Genomic DNA, 24,250 nt, shown 5'->3' with positions numbered 1-24,250 from the left:
AGGAGGCTACCTCCCACCAAAAGAAACTGAAAAATTGATAGAAATATTATTTAACTATCTTCTGCCCATATAAGTTTAACAAACATCTTTGATATTCATGGGTTTGAATGTTAATCATTATTAACTAATTATCACAGTATCCTTAAATCACTGTTGTCAGTTTTAGGCTAAGTGGAATTCAGTGATATTAGGCTGAATGGAAATTTCTACCAAATAAGTAAATCTAGGGCCAGAACATAGGCCATTTTTCTTGAGTGCAGTCAAGCCAGATTCAATTCCTGCCATCCCTTATGGTCCCCTAAGCACTGATAGGAATGATTCCTGAGTGCAGAATCTGGAGTAACCCTTGAGCATCACTGGCTATGCACCCCTTAATAATTGTAAATCTATTGGAAATGGGTTCAAATGCAGCAATACTATAATACCTGGTTTGTGAGATGCTTTCTTCGTTTCTCTATGATTAAGCTGGGAGTTGTTGGTTGAATCTTCATTCATATTATCAGTGGAATGAAAATTTATATTACATATGATTTCACTGTCTGGTAGGTCTTCTCTCCTCTGTTCAACTTTCATTGTTCCTATGTCTTGACCTGTGGATAAAGGCCTACTGGAAGAACCTGGATCTGGGCTTTTGTCAGTGTAATTCCTTTCGATCTCTTCTTGCTGATTCACCTTTTCCACAATATGTGTATCTGCTTGATTCGTTAAAGGAATTGTTATCATGAGACTACAATCCTGACTATTTTCAAATAGCTCCACCTGACTAGTCAACTCTGAAATTTCATGTGTTGAAAGTGTCCTCATATGAGCCAAGGAAGTATGCTCAAAATTGTTTTGTGAGTGATCCAAAGAAGTTCCATATACGTGTTGGTCAAAACGTACAACATGTTTTTGAGAAACTACTGTATTGTCTGAGTCAGAAAAATGAACAGCTTCCTGCTGTGGGAGTATGGTCAGGACATCTGCTTTGAACTCATTTTCCTGTGAAAAATGATCTTCCAAAAGTAAATGTGGTTGTAAATCCATTTCATCTCTATATGTCATATTCTCTTTGTAATCACAGTGGGTTTTGTGGTCAATAGAACTCATTACCATTTTAGATGTCACAGTCTCCTCAGAAGAACAGTGATAAATCTCATCATTATGCTTTTTCTCTATAAAGGATAGGAAAGACTTTTCCCATTTATTTATGCCCTCATCTTTTTGTCCTAAGTTGCTGCTTTTATAGGACTTACAAGAACTAATTTGCTGTTTCTCTTTGTGAGTATGAGACGGCTCTTCTGTAATAACCAATGATGACTCAATTTTTTTATGTGAAGAAATTCCTGAGAAAGAAATAGTTTCAGCTTGCTCAATAGATTTTAATTCCAAAATTTTTACTTCTTGACTATTTGATGAATCTAGGTCCTGGGAATATTTGTCTCTGGTATCGGAAAAAATCTCAATATTGTTACCTAATTCATTTTTCATGTTTGACACAGTTGAGCTGTCTGGCTTACAAGACTCTTCAGGAAAATCATCAAGGGTTTGGGGACTATGCTGTTGATCAATAATCAATCTCTTTATTCTGCCAGAAGATACAGTTAAAGTCTTTCTTGGACTAACTGCTTGGATTGTATTGTCCATCCGAGTCCGTTTATGTCGCGTGTTTCTTATTCCTTTATCTTTAGATAGGTCTGAGCTCGAATCTTTGACATAAGAACGATTATCTTTCCTGAGACTTCTAGACTTAGTATAGTTTAAAATTAATTCCTTATGCTTTGATTTACCAAGTCTTATGTTTGCAGAACCTTTTTGGTGATGCTCATATACATCTTCTTCATTTATAAGTAAGTATTCTTTACTTTCTCTATCTAAATTAACAAGTTCTGGCTTCTCTCTGTTGGCACTTTCATCAGAAGTAAACCCACTGGAACTGTATTTGGGTTTCTATAGGAACAACATTTATAGTTAGCCTTAATTTTTAATTGCAGTGTAGTTATTACTGCATTTCATTTCTGAAATATTAACACTCATAAATCATGTTGCTTTAATTTTAAAGACTAAAGAAAATTCTAAAATAAAAAATTTTACTTCTAATAGTAGAATTAGAACTAAAATTATTTTTGTTCTAATTTTGACAGTAAGTCAATTCATTTATTGATGAATCATGCTACTCTTCAGTTTTATAATTTGATCTAGCCTAGGAATTACTGGGATATATACCATATATAAAATACAAAAAATATATTTTTTGTTACTTGAGAGAAGATTTATAGAAAGTAAATACAACAGGATCAGTCTGTATGTCAACCTTTTTTGTTGTATATTCTAATTTTTCTTTTGCCATATTTTCACTATTAATCTCACAGAACATAAAAATTTAGTTGATCTTTATACTTTTAAAATGACTAGATAATAGCTTTAGTGTAAAGAAAGAATACTTTATAAGCAGTCCCTTCTCCCAGCTGTTACAAAGATAGAGCTAAAATTGTTTTTCTCCTCTAGTTGCATTGATATATGATAAGGGCAGAAAAAAATGATCTAAAAATAAGACAGAAATTTTCTCAAATTGGTTTATTTGCAAAGATTTATCAATGGCTGATATTAAAACAGAGATCTGCTTCATTTCATTCAACACAATTCAAGCACCAAGAAGAATAGCTACTACCGGGTACAGTTTGAAGGGATGGAAAGACCTTTGACTCCTCTGTGCTTAGGCCACAGTAGATTTGATATAGCTGGTAAACTTCATGCTGCCAAGAGGAGGAGGAATACACTGGCTACCAATACCTTAGGTTAACCACATATGCTATATTTACTCAACTGCTTCAGCCCAGAACCCTCTGACTCTTATGTAATTATTCCAAAGTGTCTTAAGAGCAAAGATGGAGTCACTGTTCATGATATTTTATGTCTTTTTTTCCCCATCTGCTGATCTACAAAATAGCCAGTGTATAGACTCTACAAAAATGTACATTATAAAAGGAGAACATACCTTGTGCTGGTGTGTATCTTCTACATTGACTAGGTCGAGGCTATTCTTCTGAGCTGTGAATACAAGAAAAAACGAAATTGAACCCTATGTTCTGATTCAAGACATAAAACCTACAAGTTCTTTGTCAGGAGAAAACTAAGTGCTTGATAAAATTAAGAAAGTACTCTCTATTAAAATTGGCACATACTACACAATCTATATTTCCATATTTATTAGAAACTAAATACTATCTTAAGCTGAATTATTTCCATAGGAAAAAATCCAACAAAGTAATACTAAGAAAGGGCACTGAACTCTGTTTTTTTATATTTTCAGCAGGTAAAACCAGATAAGCAACTGCATGCAAACTGCTTTCATAAGGCAAAAAATCCTTTCAACCAATTGAATTATCATAATTTCCTACTGTGTCTGCTTAGTAAGATTCTAGTTTGAATGCTTTTCTCTCTAAAAAGTGAAACATATAGGGATCAGAGAGATAGTACATCAGGTAGGGTGCTTTCCTTGCATGTGACTGAACAGGTTCGATTCCCGGCACCCCACAGAGTTTCCTGAGACCCATCAGGTGTGATCCATGAGTACAGAATCAGGTGTAAGCCCTGAGCATCAGTACGGCCCCCCATTTTTTTTAAAGTGAAAAATACACACTGAAAAGGCCATTTGGAGAATGCATTGGAAAGAAAAAGGATATGAGGAATGGGGTATATAGATTTATAATAGAGGAAAAAAGTATTTTCATGTTTTTAATGCCTCCTTAAAATACTTAAGGTGAATCTGAGGTTTATCAAGACACACTGAATCACAAAACGTAAAAGCCTATAGAAATAGTGTCTTGTACCTAGGAGGTAGTCAGTAAATATTTGAAAGAGAAAGGAATATGTGGGTGTACATCTTAGACCAAGAAATAAAGTATAGATTCCCTTAAATATATTATGAGTCAAATAAAAATGTTTAATAAGAATATAACTGAGAAAAAAAGCTCATTTCTTGGGAATAATTTTTGTGATAGCAATTAGATTACAGAGTTCACGAAGTGTGGCACTGACTCCTTCACCTCAATCAGTGACAGGAGGTACAGAGATTGTCCCTCACCCAAGCAAAGGGGCTAGGAGCACAGATTCTGGAACTTCCCACGGAGTCCCGGGCTTGATTTACCAATTTGCCAGCTGGGTGACCCTAAGTACATTTCTTAATGCCTCTGCCTCAGCTCCCCAAAATGAAGGTGTTAACAGTTTCATTAGTTAGACTTTTGTAATGATTATAATGAAATAATTCATGTCAGGAGTTTAGAGAAGTTCCTGGCTCATTAGAAAGTTAGCCATTATTACTTTTGTTATTATTACAAGAAAAAAGAAAGAACATGAGGCCTCCTCTGAACTCTGATGCGTAAATTAAAAAAGCAGAAAAAAAGACACAAACCACCCTATTAAGTATATTTATAAAAGAATCTGGAAGTGGGAAAGAGGCCTGGGGAAGAATTTGAAAGCAACAAAAGGGCTTTTGTTTCCTCTTAGTGTTAAAACTCTACATGCTTCAGGATAACTAATTTTGGGGAAAAGAACAACACAAATTCTGGAGTGATGAATTTTGGTGATGTATTTTTTTTTCTGATTATTTCTCTGATCTCCTGTCCTATGGCAGGCTCTATGTAGATGTATTTTGTATACATCAACTCCAACCCTCATAATAAAATTTCACATATGTATAGAGAAGTCATTATTATAATCCCAATTAAACAGATAAAAAATAAAAGGCAATATAGTAATTAAAGATCTCTTTGTAAACTAAAGTATATATATTTTACTCTAAGATAGAAAGGCAGCCAATATATTTTGAAAGAAGAAGATTTAAAACTCTCTAAACAGAGTTTAAAAAAAATAAAAATGAGAAAAACCTGGTAGGCTAACTGAAAAACTCAGTGAAAGGCCTCAGCAGCAGATTAACAGTTTCTGAGGACAAAATGAGAGATCTCAAAGATGAAGTCTAGAGGTTCTCCAAAAAAGAGCAGAAAATGGAAAAGAGACTCACAATCCAGGAATAGATGGCAAGAGAAGATCATGATGAAGTCAAGGGGAGTAACATAAAAATTACTGGAGTCCCAAAGGGACAGGAAGAAAACCCTGATGAAGAAGAAACTGTCAAAGACATCACTGCTATGACGTTTCCAGAGCTGAAGAAAACAAGCAACCATATTCAGGAGGCCCAAAGGGTACCAGCAAGAAAAAATCTGAATAAAAATACCCCAGGACACATCCTGATCAAAATGACCAAAACCTTAGATAGAGACAAAATTCTGAAATCAGCAAGATCAAAGAAAGAAATTTTCTATAAAGGAGCATCCTTAAGATCCACAGCTGATTTGTCTGATGAAACCCTCACAGCCCGAAAACAGTGGTGGGACATAGTGAAAAAGCCCAATGAAATAAATGCCTCACCAAAAATACTTTACCTAGTGAGACTCTCATTCATAACAGAAGGAACAACACACAGTTTCACAGACAAATAACAGCTCAGGAACTTCATAGACTCAAAACCATGGTTATAAGAACAACTAAATGGACTACTTTAAGACAAGACAGGCCCCTCAAATACACCAAATTTCAGCAGAAAAATGGGGCAAAACTCCATAACAATAATCTCTCTCAATGTCAATGGGCACCAATTAAAAGACACAGAGTGGCAGGATGGATTAGAAAATTAAATCCAACATTCTGCGCCTGCAAGAAACAGATCTCAATAGTCAGAGAAAACACAGGCTCAAAGTCAAAGGCTAGAAAACAATCCTACAGGCAAACAACTCCCATAAAAAAGCTGGGGTAGCCATCCTAGTATCAGACCACATTGATTTCAGAGTGAAGAAGGTCACAACAGACAGTGAAGGCCATTTCTTATTGATCAAGAGATCTGTACAACAGGAAGAACTTATAATACTAAATGTATATGCACCTAATGTGGGACCAGCAAAGTACTTAAAACAACTACTCATAGACTTGGAGAAAGACACTGATAGCAACACAATACTAGTGGGAGACTTCAACACCACTTTATTACCTCTTGATAGATCAACCAGACTCAAGCGTAGCAAGGATATACTTCATCTGAGAGGGAAAATGGAAGAAAGGGACTTAGTAGATATACACAGGACATTTCATCCTCAAAAAGCTGAATACACATTCTTCTCAAGTGTGCATGGAACATTCTCCAAGACAGACCACATACTGAGCCACAAAACATACCTCCATAAAAGTAAGAAGATAGAGATTGTATCAACAATCTTCTCAGACCACAATGCACTGAAATTAGAAGTAAATCACACACACAAACAGAAAATTAAATCAAACACCTGGAAGTGAAACAGCTCACTATTGGACAATGAGTCGGTTAGAAAGGAAATCAAAGAGGAAATTAAAAGATTCCTGGAAATGAACGAAAATGAGGACATAAGTTACCAAAACTTCTGGGACACAGCAAAAGCTGGGTTAAGAGAAAGTTTATAGCTCTACAAGCGTTCCTCAGGAAGGAGGAGTGAGCCCACATAAGTAACCTAACCTCACAGCTTAAGAACTTGGAGAAGGACCAGCAAAAGGAACCCAATCCGAATAGGAGGAAGGAAATAATAAAACTCAGAGCAGAGATTAACAAGATGGAAACCCAAAAAACAATCCAAAAAATCAATGAAACCGAGAGCTGGTTCTTCGAGAAAATAAACAAGATCAATAAGCCTCTAGCAAGACTCACAAAGAAAGGGAGAGAGAAAACCTTAATAAACCAAATCAGAAATGAATAGGGGGTCATTACAACAGAAACTACAGAAATTCAAAGGATCCTCAGGGAGTACTTTGAGAAGCTTTATGCCATGGAACACAAAAACCTCGAGTAAATGGATAAATTCCTAGATTCCTATAGCCTCCCAAGGCTGAACCAAGAAGACCTGGAATACCTTGAACAAACCTATCACCATCAAGGAAATTGAAACGGTAATAAAAAGTCTCCCCAAGCACAAAAGTCCTGGCCCAGACGGATTCACTAGTGAATTCTTACAAATCTTTAAAGAGGACTTACTCCCAATCCTCTTTAAGCTTTTCCATGAAACTGAAGTATCAAAAACACTTCCAAACAGTTTCTATGAAGCAAATATCACCCTGATACCAAAAACAGAGATACCACAAAGAAAATTACAGGCCAATATCCCTGATAAGCACAGATGTAAAGATCCTCAAAAAACTATTAGCAAATAGAATCCAACGACTCATCAAAAAGATCATACACTGGGCCACCCCAGGAGGGAAAGGGTGTTGTCCCTCTGCCTGCTTCCCCCTGGCGGCTCGGTGGCCGTCATCCTTCAGAGGCCATTGGACAGTCAGCTTTGGGCCCACAGTGATAAGACATTTTGGGCCTCACAGGATGGGGGTAGAGCTGGTCCTGTTCTCCCCACCCCAACGAGACCCCAAGTCATTGCTCACGAACGGCCTTTCTGGCTCCTGATCAAGCTGTTTAACGGCCATGATCCCAGAGACTCAGGAGCAAACCTTGGAACCCAGCAGGTTTTGGCAGAAATCTCTCCAGATTTAAGTGTTAAAATTTTGGAATTTCAAAATTGTGCAGCCACTACTGCAGCCATGCAACATCATATGTTATTCATAACCAGCAATAGAAAACAAATTGTCTACTGTTGCCTTTTCAGCAGATCTGAGTGTTGGGGTAAAATCTCAAATAATAATGGTGGGTCTGGTGTCAAAATATTGAATGTGATCAAAGTAGAGAGAGAGTAATGTGGAAATCATCTGCCCCACAGGTAGGGGGAGGGTGTGGGAGGGGGGTATACTAGGGTTGTTGGAGGTGGAGAATGGGCACTGGTGAAGGTATGGGTGTTTCATTGTATGACCGAGACTTAAACCCGAAAGCTTTGTAACTGCTTTCACGGTGATTCAATAAATAAAATTATAAAAAATAAAAAAGTAAAGTGGAGTTCATGCCCAATTCAATTAGCTAACCAGTGGCTGAATAAATAGCAGTACTCCTACATAGGAAAAAAAAAGATCATACACCATGACCAAATAGAATTCATCTCAGGGATGCAAGGATGGTTTAACATTCGGAAATTGATCAATATAATCCATCATATCAACAAAAGAAAAGATAAAAACCATATGAGCATATCAATAGATGCAGAGAAAGCATTTGACAAGATCCAGCACCAGTTTATGATGAAAACTCTCATCAAAATAGGCACTGAATAGTAATTCCTGAGTGCATGAGCCAGGAGTAACCCCTGTGTATTGCTGGGTGTGACCAAAAAGCACTGTAGCACTGTCCTCCTGTTGTTCATTGATTTGCTGGAGTGGGCACCAGTAACGTATCCATTGTGAGAGTTGTTGCTACTGTTTTTGGCACATAGAATACACACCGGGGAGCTTTCCAGGCTTTGCCATGCAGGCGGGATACTCTCCGTAGCTTGCCAGTCTCTCCGAGAAGGGTGGAGGAATCGAACCTGGGTCTGCCAGGTGCAAGGCAAATGCCTTACTTGCTGTGCTATTGCTCCAGCCCAAAAAGAAAAAAATATTTTTAAAAATTTTTCTCTCCTTTGTGGATTCTTCATAACTGAGCTCCCAAATGGCCACTTGAGGTCAATGATGACCTTTCTGTCCATATTCTTGTTCAGGAGAGCAGAAAACCTTTCTTCCTAGTATAGAATGCATGTACCCTTTCAAACTGATCTCCAAGGGGCTTCATCACATAAACACGAACACTAGCAATCTTTCAGAATTGGAAGGTAGGATAAACGGTCCCAAATGCCAATGTTTTCATTCTAAAGTTTTCCTCTGATGCTTCAACTGGCATTTTTCATCACTGTGCTTTAGCTGAAATAATACCTGGTGAAATAAAACCTATTGGTGGCTGATTATTGTGAACACAGCTTTCATAGTATGTGAGGCATACAAAGTAACCGAGAGAAGGCATCAATAATAATCTTGCCTTAATATCCTTTTATTTCTCGAAGTAAGTTTAACTATGTGCAGATTAATGATAAGCTAAATTAATGAATGCCTAGAAGCTCCTGGAAAAAGCAGAGAGATTTGCTTGATAGATTTGTTTCTCCCTCACTTGTTCTTTTCGGTTCACAAAACCCTTAGAAAATCTGAGCATGTCACACCACTGGCCAAGCAAGTGAAAACAAAAGCAAGTGAAATCTTCTGCACCTCAAAAGAAACAGTGACCAAAATACAAAGACAGTCTACAGAATGGGAAAGGATATTCTACCAATACACATCCGACAAGGGGTTGATATCAAGGATATACAAGGTACTGGTTGAACTCCACAAGAAGAAAACATCCAACCCCATCAAAAAATGGGGCGACAAAATGAACAGAAACTTTCTCAAAGAAGAAATCCGAATAACTAAAAGGCACGTGAGAAAATGCTCTACAGCACTAATCATCAGGGAGATGCAGATCAAAACCACAATGATATATCATTTCACACCACAGAGACTGGCCCACATCCAAAAGAACAAAAGCAACCAGTGCTGGTGCAGATGTGGTGAGAAAGGGACCCTCCTTCACTGCTGGTGGGAATGCTGACTGGTTCAGCCCTTTTGGGAAACAGTATGGACGATTCTCAAAAATTTAGAAATTGAGCTCCCATTTGATCCAGCAATACCACTCCTGGGAATATATCCCAGAGAGGCAAAAATGTATAGTCGAAGTGACATCTGCACTTGTTTGCTCATTGCAGCACTCTTTACAATAGCCAGAATCTGAAAAAAACCTGAGTGCCCAACAACAGATGACTGTTTAAAGAAACTTTGGTACAGCTACACAATGGAGAACTATGTAGCTGTTAGAAAAGATGAAGTCATGAAATTTACATACAAGTGGTACTACATGGAAAGTATCATGTTAAGCGAAATGAGTCAGAAAGAGAGGGACAGACATAGAAAGACTGCATTCATCTGGGGAACATAAAGTAACAAAATAGGAGACTAACACCTAAGAATGGCCGGGATTAGTACCAGGAATTCTGCTCCATGACTTGGAGGCCAGCCACACATGCAAGGGGAAAAGGGAGCTCAGACAGAGAAGGGAGCACCAAATAAAGGGTGTTTGAAGGATCCTCCCAGGATGGGAAAAGCATGCTGAAAGTAGCCTGTAGACCAAACATGATTGCCATTCAATGCCTCTTTTGCAAACCACAACACCCAAAAGGAGAAAGAGAATAAAAGGGAATGCCTTGCCACAGAAGCAGGATGGGATAGGGGGGATGAGGGGTGGGAGGGATACTGGGACCCATGGTGGTGGAAAATGGGCACTGGTGGAGGCATGGGTATTTGATCATTGTATAATTGAAACCCAAGCATAATTTGAAAGTCTAAAACTGTACCTCTTGGTGTTTCACTAATAAAAATTTAAAAAGAAAAGAAAAAAATAGGCACTGAAGGAACTTTCCTCAATATAGTCAAAGCCATCTACCACAAGTCCACGGCAAGTATCATTCTCAATGGGGAAAAACTAAAATCCTTTCTTCTAAGATCGAGTACAAGACAAGGTAGTCCACTTTCACCACTCCTATTCAATATAGTACTGGAAGTCCTGGCCATTGCAGTTAGGCAAGAGAAAGGTATCAAGGGAATACAGATAGGAAAGGAAGAAGTCAAACTATCACTATTTGCAGATGATATGATACTATACTTAGAATACCCTATAGATTCTACAGAAAAGCTCCTAGAAACAATAGGTCAATTTAGTAAAGCAGCAGGCTACAAAATCAACACCCAAAAGTCCAGGGCGTTCTTATATACAAATAACGAAAGAGAAGAAATAAACATTAAAAAAACAATCCCGTTCAAAATTGTACCTCAGAAAATCAAGTACCTGGGAATGAGCTTAACCAAAGAGGTGAAAGACCTATACAAGGAAAATTGGAAAACACTACTTCAAGAAATAAAAGAAGACACTAGGAAATGGAGACACATCCCCTGCTCATGGATAGGGAGGATTAACATTATCAAAATGGCAATACTTCCCAATGCACTATACAAATTCAATGCAGTCCCTATCAGGATACCCATGACATTTTTCAAAGAAATAGACAAAACACTTCTGAAATTTATAAAGGTAAAGGTAAAGGTAAAGGCCCTCCCGTTGATCGTCGATTTGCTCGAGTGGGCCCAGTAACGTCTCCATTGGAGACTTTGTTGTTACTGTGTTTGGCATATTGAATACGTCGCGGGGAGCTTGCCAGGCTCTGCCGTGCAGGCGAGATACTCTCGGTAGCTTGCCGGGCTCTCGGAGAGGGGCGGAGGAATCGAACTCGGGTCGGCCATGTTGGCTGCGTGCAAGGCAAATGCCCTACCGCTGTGCTATGGAAAAATAAACCCCCACAAATAGCTAAAACAATCCTTGGGAAAAAGAAAATGGGTGACATCACCCTCCCCAACTTCAAACTGTACTACAAAGCAGTAGTAACTAAGGTAGCATGGTAATGGGCTAGAAACAAACCTGCAGACCAATGGAACAGAGTCAAATATTCTGTCAGAGACCCCCAAATATATGACCACTTAATCTTTGACAAAGGAGCAAGAAATGTGAACTGGAACAAGGAAAGCCTCTTCAACAAGAGGTGCTGGGAAAACTACCTGCTACCTGCAAAGCAATGAACTCTGACCTCTGTCTAATGCCAGGCAGAAAAGTCAGATCAAAGTGGATTAAAGACCTCAATATCAGACATGAATCCACAAGGTACATAGAGGGAAATGTAGACAGAACTCTTCATGACATTGAGCCTAAAAACATCTTTAAGGATGAAACAGCACTGACCATGCAAGTGGAAGCAAATATAAACAAATGGGACTACATCAAACTAAGAAGCTTCTGCACTTCAAAAGAAACAGGGACCAAAATACAGAAAGAGCCCCCAGAATGGGAAAGAATATTTACCCACTACCCATCTGATAAGGGATTAATATCCAGGATATACAAGGCACTAGTAGAATTGTACAAGAAAAAATCTCCAAACTTATCAAAAAATGGGGAGAAGAAATGAACAGAATTCCCCCCCCCCCAAAATACAAATGGCCGAAAGGCACATGAAAAAATGCTCCACATTGCTGGCAAAACCCTCCATGACATTGAAGCTAATGGTATCTTCAAAGATGCCTTGCCACTGGCCGCGCAAATGAAAACAGAGATAGATAAATGGGACTATCTTAAACTAAGAAGTTTCTGCACCTCCAAAGAAACAGTGACCAAAATACAAAGACAGTCTACAGAAGGGGAAAGGATATTCGCCGAATACACATCTGACAAGGGGTTGATATCAAGGATATACAAAATACTGGCTGAACTCCACAAGAAGAAAACATCCAACCCCATCAAAAAATGGGGCAATGAAATGAACAGAAACTTTCTCAAAGAAGAAATCCAAATGGCAAAAAAGCACATGAGAAAATGCTCTACATCATTAATCATCAGGGAGATGCAGATCAAAACCACAATGAGATACCATCTCACACCTCAGAGACTGGCCCACATCCAAAAGAAGAAAAGCAACCGATGCTGGCGCGGATGTGGCGAGAGAGGGACACTCCTTCACTGTTGGTGGGAATGTCGACTGGTTCAGCCCTTCTGGAAAACAGTATGGATGATTCTCAAAAAATTAGAAATTGAGCTCCCATTTGACCCAGCAATACCACTCCTGGGAATATATCCCAGAGAGGCAAAAATGTATAGTCGAAGAGACATCTGCACTTGTTTGCTCATTGCAGCACTCTTTACAATAGCCAGAAACTGGAAGAAACCTGAATGCCCAAGAACAGATGACTGGTTAAAGAAACTTTGGTACATCTACACAATGGAGTACTATGTAGCTATTAGAAAAGATGAAGTCATGAAATTTATATACAAGTGGTACAACATGGAAAGTATCATGTTAAGCGAAATGAGTCAGAAAGAGAGGGATAGACATTCATCTGGGGAATATAAAGTAACAAAATATGAGATTAATACCCAAGAATAGCTGAGATCAGCACCAGGAGGATTACTCCATAGCTTAGAGGCCAGCTGGGCATTCTAGGGGAAAGGGCAGCTCAGATACAGAAGGGAGCACCAAATAAAGGATGTTTGGAGGATCCTCCCAGGAGGGGAGATGCATGTCGAAAGTAGACTATGGACTGAAAATGTTTGCCACTCAAAGCTTCTTTTGCAGACCACAACACCCAAAAGGAGAGAGGGAACACAAGGGATTGCCCTGCCACAGAGGCAGGGTGGGATGGGGGGCATGGGGATGGGAGGGATAGTGGGATCCATGGTGGTGGAAAATGGGTACTGGTGGAGGGATGGGTATTTGATCATTGTATAATCGAAACCTAAGCACAAAAAATTGTAAATCTACAACTGTACCTCATGGTGTTTCACTAATAATAATAAAAAAACAGCTCCACATTGCTAGGGAGATGAAAATCAAAACAACAATGAGATATCATCTCATACCACAGAGACTGGCACATATTCAAAAGAACAAAAGCAACCATTTCTGGCGTGGATGTGTGGAAAAAGGGACACTCTTTCACTGTTGGTAGGAACGCCCACTAGTCCAGTCTTTCTGGAAAACAATATGGACAGTCCTTCAAAAACCAGAAATTGAGCTTCCATATGACCCCAGAATACCAATTCTGGGAATATATCCTGAGGATGCATAAAAGCACAGTAGAAATGACATCTGTACCTATATGTTCATTGCAGCACTGTTCACAATAGCCCAAATCGGGAAACAACCCAAGTGCCCTAGAACAGATGACTGGTTAAAGAAACTTTGGTACATCTACATAATGGAATACTATACAGCTGTCAGGAGAGATGAAGTCATGAACTTTGCTTATAAATGGATAGACATGGAGAGTATCATGCTGAGTGAAATGAGTCAGAAAGAGAGGAACAGACATAGAAGGACTACACTCATTTGTGGAGTATAAAACAACATAACATGAGGCTGACACCTAAGGATAGTAGATACACGGGACAGATAGATTGCTCCATAGTTGGAAGCCTGCCTCATGAGCAAAGGGGAGAAGGAAGCTGGAACAGAAAAGGGATCGCTAAGAAAAAGATGGCCAGAGGAATCGATTGGGATGGGAGATGTATGCAGAAAGTAGATAAAGAACCAAACATGATAACCTCGCAGAGTCTATATTGCAAACCATAATGCCCGAAAGTAGAGAGAGATTATGGGGAATCATGTCTGCCATGGAGGCGGGGGGGTGGGGGGGTAAGAGGGGAGGTATACCAGGGATATTGGTAGTGGGAATGTGCACTGGTGGAGGGATGGGTGTTTTTGATCATTGTGTGATTGTAACTCAAACATGAAAGCTTGTAACTATCTCACAGTGATTCAATAAAATTTAAAAATTAATAAATAAGGGCTGGAGAGATAGCACAGTGGGTAAGACATTTGCCTTGCATGCGGCCGACCCGGGTTCGATTCCCAGCATCCCATATGGTCCTTTAAGCACTGCCAGGAGTAACTCCTGAGTTCAGAGCCAGGAGTAACCCCTGTGTATCGCCGGGTGTGACCCAAAAAGCAAAAAAATAATTAATAAATAAAATAAAAATGAATACTTTGGGGGGCCGGAGGGATAGTACAGGGAGTAGGGCATCTGCCTTGTACACAGCTGACCTGGGTTTGATCCCTGGCATCCCACATGGTCTCCCAGCACCACCGGGAGTAATTCCTGAGTAGAGAGAGCCAGGAGTAGAAACCCCTGAGCATTGCTGGCTGTGACCCAGAAGTCAAAAAAGCTACCAAAGAAAATAAAACTGTAGTGAAAGTATAGATGTCCTTTAAGTAAATGATTTTACACTGATATGGTATGTAGACTGATAATGACAAAATTTGAAAGTTCAAACTTTAATGTTTAAATTATCTGGTGAAGCACTGTAATGCAGCACAGTTTTTAACTGCCCTCATAAAGAAGAGTGGGATCTAAATTCTAAAAAAGAAAGGTTTCAGGTTCCTTTCCATGATGAAATTCCCTTGGGTAAGTACAGGTCAGAAATGGCCACCTGTGAATAGGAGATTCCAAGAAAGGGCTAGAATGCTAGACAAGGCATTCACAGAGTGCAAACTAATGCAAACTATAAGGAAAAACTGAAATGACCATCAAAGCAAAAGTCTAAAAATATTCACTTTAGTCTCCAAGGGTTATTTGCAATTTTTGGTGTAACTTGAAATGCAAGTATAAGTGCTTTTGTTTATTTTGTTCTGGGATCATGCCTACTCATTCTCAGGGATTATTCCTGGCTCTGTGCTCAGGAATGACCCGTGTCTGTGTTTACGGGACCATGTTTGGTGTCTAGTCGTTTTGGGGCCAGCCCTAGCAGGTTCAGAGCTTACTCCTGGCCCTGTACTCAGGGATCACTCCTGGCAAAGCTCGGGAGCCATCTGGGGTGCCAGAGATCTATCACGAATCTACCCACAGTACTATCATTCTGGCCCCTAAGTTTACAATGCATGACCTGGAGGGAAGTCTACTAGTATTTGATACTATCTTCTTTCTGGATGATTTCTTCCTTTTGTGCACTTGCAAACAAGTCAGTTCTTTCAAAACTTAAAAAGAAAAAATATTTTTATTTCTGTAATTCTAAATGCAATTTCTTTAACTCTTTCCAGTATGATGAACATATATAACAGGGTGGTTGAATCTCACCTGATCTAAGAGGTTTTCGATGTTTAGAAACATATCTCTCAAGGAGACGCTTCACAGGAGAATCTTTGGCTTCATCCAGTGCACACTTTCCACTATCACTTCTAAGTAATGGATCAGCTCCATTCAAGAGAAGTAATTCTGCCACCTAGAGGAAGATTGTGTGTGGGAGCCCAGATAAAAGATACTGTTTGTAAAGGGAATGCCCTGCCACAGAGGCAGGGTGGGATGGGGGATACAGGTGGTACGGGGGTGGGGGGTGGGTTGGGGGGATACTGGGATCAGTGGTGGTTGGAGAATGGGCACTGGCAGAGGGATGGGTACTCGATGATTGTATAACTGAAACCCAAGCACAAAAATTTGTTAAGTCTACAACTGTACCTCATGGTGTTTCACTAATAAAAATTTTAAAATATTGTATGTGCCTGAAAGCATACAACTCTAAAGCGTAGTATCAAATATTTTCCTCAACAATACAACAATACAGTTTGAATATGCCTACTACTCTGCCCAGAAATTATTAAAAATTTGTTGGAATCAGGAGATAGTACAGCACTTAGGGCACATGCCTAGCACCTCTGTACCTGACCTGGGTTCAAATCCCACAACACATGGTCCTCTGAGAACACCAAGTACAGTTCTGGAGCCCCAAGCACCTCTGGATGTGGCTCTGGAGGCCCGCAGTATCACAGGTATCCCCAACATCAGCAGGCCAGAGCAGCATGACATCCTCGGGCTTTTAAACTGAACCACTGCTTGGGAGTTTCCTCACATCACCTGTCACAACCCTCCTCCCCAAATTTGTCACTATATATTGTCACTTCTCTTACAAAGGATGAGGAACATAAGAAAGGAGAAAGGAAGAGAAAAAGGGAAGGAAAGAGGAAGGAAAGGAGGGAGGGATTAAATGTTTATGGTTCAGAAATGAATCAGAAGGAGATGAACAGATATAGAATGATTAAACTCATACGTGAGATATAAAAAAAATCCCAGTATGAGACTAATACCTAAGGAAAGTGGAAACAAGGGCCAGGAAGAATGGTCCATGATTGGAAACTTGACACAAGTGGTGTGTATGTGGTGTGTGTGTGGGGGGGAGGGAGTTAGGATGGAGAAGGGACAACTACATCAAAGATAGTTGGCAATGATCACTCTAGATCAGAACTGAGTGCTGAAAAGTAAAGGGACAAACATGGCAACCTTTCAGTACCTGTATTACAAACCATAATGCCCAAAAGTAGGGAGGGGAGAGGGTGAAGGAGAAGAGAAGAGAGAGGAATGGGGAGAGGGGAGAAAGGGGGGAGGGAAGAGGGGGGAGGAAAGGAAAGGGGGAAGAGAAGAAAAGTACCTGCCTTAGAGGTAGGCTGTAAAGAGGGAGGCAGCAGGGAAACTGGAAATATTGGTGCTGGAAAATGTACACTTGTGAGGAGACAAATGACAGAACATTGTATGACCTAATGCAATTATAAACAATTTTGTAACTCTGTGCCTTACAGTAATATATATAATTAGTATAATAATAATGTGTATTATATATGATGGATTTTTTAAGGAAAAAATGTTTATGGTTCAACTGTTAGTGAAACACAGCTAACTGACAGACTAGGAATTAGAACTGGGTTCTATAGTGGTAAGAGCTGTAGTCATCTTAACAGGTTCCAAGAGATGGTTATGTCATCAGATCCTTGATACCTCAGAACATCAAGGAAAAACAGGTCAATACTTAATCTGTTACTATGCCTCAAGTAGCCACTGTGAAGTTTTTTTTAATCTTCACAGTTGAATGAGAAGAATGACCCATTTCTTCTTTGGTGTATTACATTATCATTTCATATATATGTATATCACAGTCACAGTCCTCCCGTTGTTCATCGATTTGCTCGAGCAGGCCCAGTAACGTCTCCATCATGAGACTTGATGTTACTGTGTTTGGCATATCGAATATGTCACGGGGAGCTTGCCAGGCTTTGCCGTGTGGGCTCGATACTCTTGGTAGCTTGCCAGGCTTTCCGAGAGGGGCAGAGGAATCTAACTCAGGTCGGCCATGTTGGCATGTGTGCAAAGCAAACGCCCTACCGCTGTGCTATCTTTCCAGCCTGTATATGTATATATATATCCTATATTTTTAAGTTTTCTAAGTGGGTCTATATTTTAAAAATAATTATCTTAATAAGAATTTAAAGAAAATTATGTAAATATAGATGGCTCAATGAAAAATAAATCTCCCTGATTTATTTTTTGCTGGGTGTGGCCCATCACAGCTACATTTTGTGATGACTGGGAGCCATGAGGTACTGGGAGGTACTGGGGAATATTTCTAAGGGCCTCACATACCATTCTGTACCAGTACAGAATATGGGGATATTATTCAGCGTCTCAGACACCATATGGTACTGGGGATATTTCTCAGTGCCTCAGATATCATGTGGCATTGGGGATATTACTTACAGTCTCAAAGACCATGTGTTACTGATGAAAATATTCAAGGACTCAGATGTGCTAAAAAATGTGATGTAACTAGAATAAGTCATCTCCCTGGCCCACAGGCATTTCTTCTGGAAGTATGTGATACAGATCTTCCCAAGACAGCCGATTAGTCCCCTTTCCTACTCTAACAGTTTAGAACTCAGAAGCAACTTCCAAAACCTGAAATAAAAGACAAGGTATTTTCATAAAGTGCCTTAGTCCTATAATAGAGCCTGAAACATGAAATTATCTTGGAACATTCAGAGCAGCTGTGGTTTCTGAGAGAAATCCTATATGCTGGAATCTGTCATTTGAATTGCTATTATTTCAGATCGTATTAACCAGATCATATGGAACTGTAGTAACCATATGGAAACATAACCACTGGTACTTCTGTGCTAACATGCATGGACTAAAAGTTAAACCTAGTAGGGAGGTTCTCATGTCTTAAGCCGACTCTCAAAGGGATAACAGACTCTCTAATGTTATCAGTCTCCTGTCAGGACTAGATGCTACTGTTTAACACTGTCAGAAGGAATTCACCTGAAAGCTACAAAACACCACAGAAAAAAAAGGGTTTTAATTAAACACAATTTAAAAAGTATAGTAACTAAAACATGTTTTGTAGTTATTAAAAGGGACTGTATAAAATAGCATCTACCACATTAAGATAACATTACACTATTAAATTTTTTACAAATTCTGAATATTAATAAACAAAAAAATTCTTTTGTTTTGGGGCCACATACAGCTGCTCTCAGGGCTTACTCCTGGCTCTGTGCTCAGAGTGGTGAGCTCAGGGGACCAGATGAGGTGCTGGAGGACAAACCTAGGTCAGCTGTGTGCAAGGCAAGTGCCTTACCTGCTGTACCATCTCTCTAGCTCCATAAGCTAAAACAATTCTTGTGTTTTTCTATTGCTTAATTCCTGAAATGGACTTACAATTCTTTAAAAAGGAAAAAAACAGTCACAGTACCTTATAATGCCCATTCACCACTGCATCATGTAGGGGAGTGATCTGGTACTTTCCTTTGATATTTACATCTGCTCCACCTTTTATTAGTTCGCTTGCAGTCCGATAAAATCCTCCTACACAAGCTTCATGAAGTGCTGTCCAACCTATTACAGAAAAAGAAAATGGGATGCCAGGGATCAAACCCAGGCTGTCAGTGTACAGGGCCTCTGTACACTGTATAATGGTTTTTTTATAGTACAGTGTAGCAAATATCATTATATTAATTTCAGGCAAACAACAATTTGATATTTAATACTTATTACAAAATAATCACTGTAAGTCTAATTCACATATCTTATCACACAATTTTTTCCATTTTTTGGCTTTTTGGGTCATACCCGGTGATACTCAGGGTTTACTCCTGGCTCTTCACTTAAAAATCACTACTGGAGATACTCAGGGGACCATATAGGATGCTGGGGATCGAATCTGGGTCAGCCACATGCAAGGTAAATGCCCTACCTGCTACACTATCACGCTGGCCCCATCATCACACATGATTTTTTAAAAAATTTTTTTCAGGTCAGGAATATATAATGTAAGTGACAGAGCACATACCTAACATGTGTGCAAAGCCCTGAGTTTGACCCCTGGCACTGTATGCCCTTGATGAGCACCACGATGTGTAACCCTGGCAGATGGTGAAAATTACCCAGAGCCTGAGTTAATGACTTAGGTTTATTAGTGCATAGGTTGCTTAATATACTTCTCACATATCAATTTGTTAATGAATGTGAAAAGTACTTATAAAACATAAACTACTACCATGTCCTTAGTAGCTATAAAGAATTGTGTTCATTTAAATTATATGATTATTTTTAAAATTATCTGAAAAATTGGGGCTGGAGCAATAGTACAGCCAGTAGGGCGTTTGCCTTGCACGCGGCCGACCCAGGTTCGATTCCCAGCATCCCATATGGTCCCCTGAGCACCGCCAGGGGTAATTCCTGAGCACAAAGCCAGGAGTACCCCTGTGCATTGCCAGGTGTGACCCAGAAAAAGCAAAAAAAAAAAAAATAAAATTATCTGAAAAATTTGAGACTTGCCTGAAACTCACGTTGCCATATTTTCATAGGAGTTACTCATTTGAAACTACAAAAACTCAGGTAACCAAAAAAAACTTACCAGCATAACTTTGCTGATTAACATTTCCACCCTTTTTTAAACAACAAAGAACAAGATCTGCATCATCATGCAGAGCAGCCTTATACAGTAAGTTCTCTCCAAATACATTTCTCCGGTTAATAGCAGACAGAGGTATATTATCCAACTTCATTTTCTCTGAAATGAGAGAATCAATGAGAAAAATAAACAAACCCTTATTTTTAGTATCAGAGGAACTTAGGTATCAGAGTGAATCCAGAGAACATTCTGGAATAGATGTATATTATGAAAGCGTATTGTATCCATTAACTCAACTATGAGTTTTATTATCTGAATATAATCTGAAGATTAAAAGGGAAAAGAGACATATCTTTAAACTATTGTACTGAATTTTTTTTTGTGTATGTGTGAAGTAAGATGGTTTTCATTGAAATTTAGAAAAAAAGAAAGTACATGTTTAAGAGAGAACTTGGGCTACTCCAGTGTGGAAAAGCAAGCAAAGAGACATAGAGAGAAATAAAATATGATTCAAGGAAGTACACAGGCTTAAAGAGCAAGCCTACTCAAAAGATGGCTCACCATATTTTTTTGCAAGTGTTTTGCGTTTCCTGATCTGTTCTCTACTCTTGAGTCTAGATGAATGTATGTTCTTTCCTTTAGCTTCAATTATTAAAGCAGGATTCTGCATTCTTGAAAAAGAAAGGTTTTTAAAATTACTATCATTGGGGTCAGAGAGAGTACAGAGTGCAGGACACTTGCCTTGCACAGAGCTGACCTGATTCTATCCCTGGTACCCCATATAGTCCCCCGATCCCCATCAGGAATGATTCTACATGCAGAGCCAGGAGTAAGCCCTAAACTTCACTGGTGCAACCAAAACACAAAAAGAAAAGGAAATAAAATTAGCATCCGGTTGAAATACAAAAAATATTTCACTTATCAAGACTTAAAAAGTTTTAATGAGTTTTGATTTAAATATACTGTAAGGACTAAGAAGAAAGTTTAAAGTTGTGGAGCTTGTGCCCCAAATTCAATCCCCACCACATGGCTCTCTAAGAACCATCAGGTTGGGCCTAAGTACTAACCATCAGATTAGGAACTGACCACAAGTTCTCAAGCACTGCTGAGGAGATCCCACCCCCAAACTGTAAAATGAATAAAAGAACAACATTATAAACTAAAGTTCTTTAATTAGGGTTGATTGCACATAGACTCTAATGTCCCTAGCACTGAATCCTTTTTTTTTTTATCACCATGAGATACAATTACAAAGCTGTTCATGACTGGGTTTCATCCCTCCACCACCATTGTATATTTGTGTATTTCCCATCACCAACACCCCCAGTTTCTCTTCCACCAGCCCCCCACCCCCAGCCTGCCTTTATGGCGAGCACCTTTCTTCTTCTTTACTCTCTCTCTCTCTTTCTCTCCTTCTCCTCCCCCTTCTCTTTCTTTCTTCCTCCCTCTCCGTCTCCCTCTCCTTCTCTCTCTCTCTCTCTCTCTCTCTCTCCCTCTCTCTCTCTCTCTCTCTCTCTCTCTCTCCCCCTCCCTCCCTCCCTCCCTCCTCTTTTCAGCGTCAGGCTGGTTTCTTTTCCAGCACAGAATTCTTATCCAGAGCAATCATTTCCAAATATCATTGCCATATCCTAGCACTGAATTATCTGTAAGGTATGTAGCATTTCTGAAAAGAAAGATGTAAACTGACAGCATACCTAGAATTCTCATTTGAGGAGTTACTATTTGTTTGATCCTCACGGCCAACCATTTTTGGTAAAATCTTTTCTGGCATTGTACACCTTTTATCTCTGTGCTTCTTGTGTCTACCTATTTTCAATCTGGATGACCTCCTTAATACAACAGGAGTGTCCTGATCAGTGTTAATGTCCAATGGATTGGAATTTCCCTTGTTCTTTAGTGGATCACAAAAAGTGACATTTTGGTGCACCAAAGTTTGTAATTCAAATGGATTTTGGTCTTCTGTAGGCTGTAAATATACACATAATAAAAGGTAAATATACTACAATACTATAATCACTAAAAATATTAAAACAAGGCAAATTAAGTGTTACCCTGTCTTTTGATTACACCAAACTGCTTCATACGATAGAGGTAAAAAAAACACAGACATCACAGACATGTGTAAACATAATAAAAATTTATCAATAAATAATGCAAGTCTGAAAGCCTAAGAACATTAGGAAAATGATTATCAATACTCTGATCAATGGTCTGCTCTGCCCTGTATCTCATTATTTTGTAATAACAATGCTAATTTTTAATGGTTTGCATTGACTTGCAAGGGTTATGATAAATCATGAATGTACTAAAGGCACCCCTTGATAATTCATTATGAATTTAACTTTCAATGATGTACATATTATATAGATCGTATAAACCTTTACTGAATTTAATTTTCTACCAAGCTCACAAAGCTTCTCAAAGTAACAAATTCCCTATCTTAATTATAACTAAGTAAAAGAGTACTGAATTTGTTCTAAACAAATCTTTCTAGTTTTAAGAGTTTCCTTTTTCCTAAAGACTACTAAATTTGTGTTCACTTTATCAATCCCAATCATAATTTCCTATAATATAGTCCTATTATCTCATTTAGATTAAAATTCTGGAATGTTCAATTCAGTGTTCAACCTGTGCTGAGCTTCTCTTTTTCTGGATTATTTTAAATCCTATTATATCTGTTGGGGATATTTTAACCATAATTACGTGAAATATTCTAGTTGAGTAAATTGCAACATGAGTTCAATACATTATTAAATCTTCCCAGATATTTTCATAAGGAACTTTTTTTTCAATAACTAAAGGGAAAAAAATAAAAGAAAATATTCAAATGCCATGTGACCATGTATAATTTCTATCACTGGTTATAAATTACATGTATGTGTACATACATGTGTGTGCATAAACACACTAACTATATATTTACATAAATAGAGGGATACCACTCAGCAATGCTCCTGTTACAAGGGAAAAAAATTACTATAAGAAAAACACATTCACATGAAAGAAGAGTTTGGGCACAGAATTCTCTCTGTAATATGTGGGACATAAAGAACGGTGGAATAACAAAATACCCCAAAACAATGGAAACAAAGAACATGATAACTAGTATTCAGTAGGAAACACACCACTTTGGTGGGTACAGGGAGTGTTGGGGGATGGAACAGGGAGGGGGCAACGTCCACAATGAAGTATGTGTGTGAAACCCCATCAGCAACTTTACTATAAACCAAAAATGCAAAAATGTATTTAAAAATAAAAAGACAGGAAGCAAATGTGGGAGTGGGGAATTGATGGAGGGAAGTGGACCACTGGTGAAGGATCGGTGTTGAAACACTGTATGTCTGAAATCTAATCATAAATTTACTTTGAGATTTTACAGTGACTAAATTTAAAAAATAACAATTTAAAATTAAAACTGTTTTTCTTTATGGCAAAATATATAACTATATACAATTTACCCAAAAAATGTCAAAAGAAAAAAAGGCAAGTGGCCTCCGCAAGGGACTCCAATTATAATAATGTAAGAAGTCTAGATTCTAGGACACAGAAGGCAAAGTTCCACTTAAAAGGAATAATTTTTTATCTCTTCTGGAAGACCAACTATATATATTCTATGTCCAACTAAACATTTTTATGAAGATTATCATCTCTTACTGCACCCGATACAGTAATTTTCTGAGATACTGAGTAAACTCTCATAACAAAAAAACAAAATAGAAAACCTTTCCTTAACAGATGTAAGCAACCTAATGACAGGTCCTCTTAGGTTTTCTGGGTAGAAAATTACCTGACTTTTTTTTGTTTCGGGGCCACACCAGAAAAGTTCAGGGGTTACTTCTGGCTCTGCAGTGAGGGATCACTCCTTGTGGTGCTCAGGGGACCATATGGGATACCTGGAATCGAACCCGGGTTGGTCATGTGAAAGGCAGTCACCTGACTCCTGTACTATCTCTCTGGTCCCCTTAACTTTATAAA

The 24,250-nt window shown here is 38.7% G+C and overlaps 1 protein-coding gene across 1 annotated transcript in view; it reads right to left on the bottom strand.

The window, feature by feature from the left end:
* Positions 1–24,250, bottom strand: part of ANKRD31 (ankyrin repeat domain 31) — a 140,960-nt gene that overhangs the window by 65,060 nt on the left and 51,650 nt on the right. Inside the window, exons 8-14 of the mRNA XM_056112416.1 lie at positions 21,970–22,234; positions 20,837–20,946; positions 20,279–20,434; positions 19,115–19,257; positions 15,676–15,820; positions 2,978–3,030; positions 426–1,929 (exon numbers count right to left, since the gene is read on the bottom strand). Coding sequence (XP_055968391.1) covers positions 426–1,929; positions 2,978–3,030; positions 15,676–15,820; positions 19,115–19,257; positions 20,279–20,434; positions 20,837–20,946; positions 21,970–22,234 — 2,376 coding nt within the window. The remainder of the gene's footprint in view (positions 1–425; positions 1,930–2,977; positions 3,031–15,675; positions 15,821–19,114; positions 19,258–20,278; positions 20,435–20,836; positions 20,947–21,969; positions 22,235–24,250) is intronic.

Source organism: Sorex fumeus, unplaced genomic scaffold (genome assembly GCF_029834395.1).
Source record: "Sorex fumeus unplaced genomic scaffold, SorFum_2.1 ptg000018l, whole genome shotgun sequence".
Taxonomy (NCBI): Eukaryota; Metazoa; Chordata; class Mammalia; order Eulipotyphla; family Soricidae; genus Sorex; species Sorex fumeus.
The sequence above is the reverse complement of the archived record's forward strand: the minus strand, read 5'-3'. Positions and strand labels throughout refer to the sequence as shown.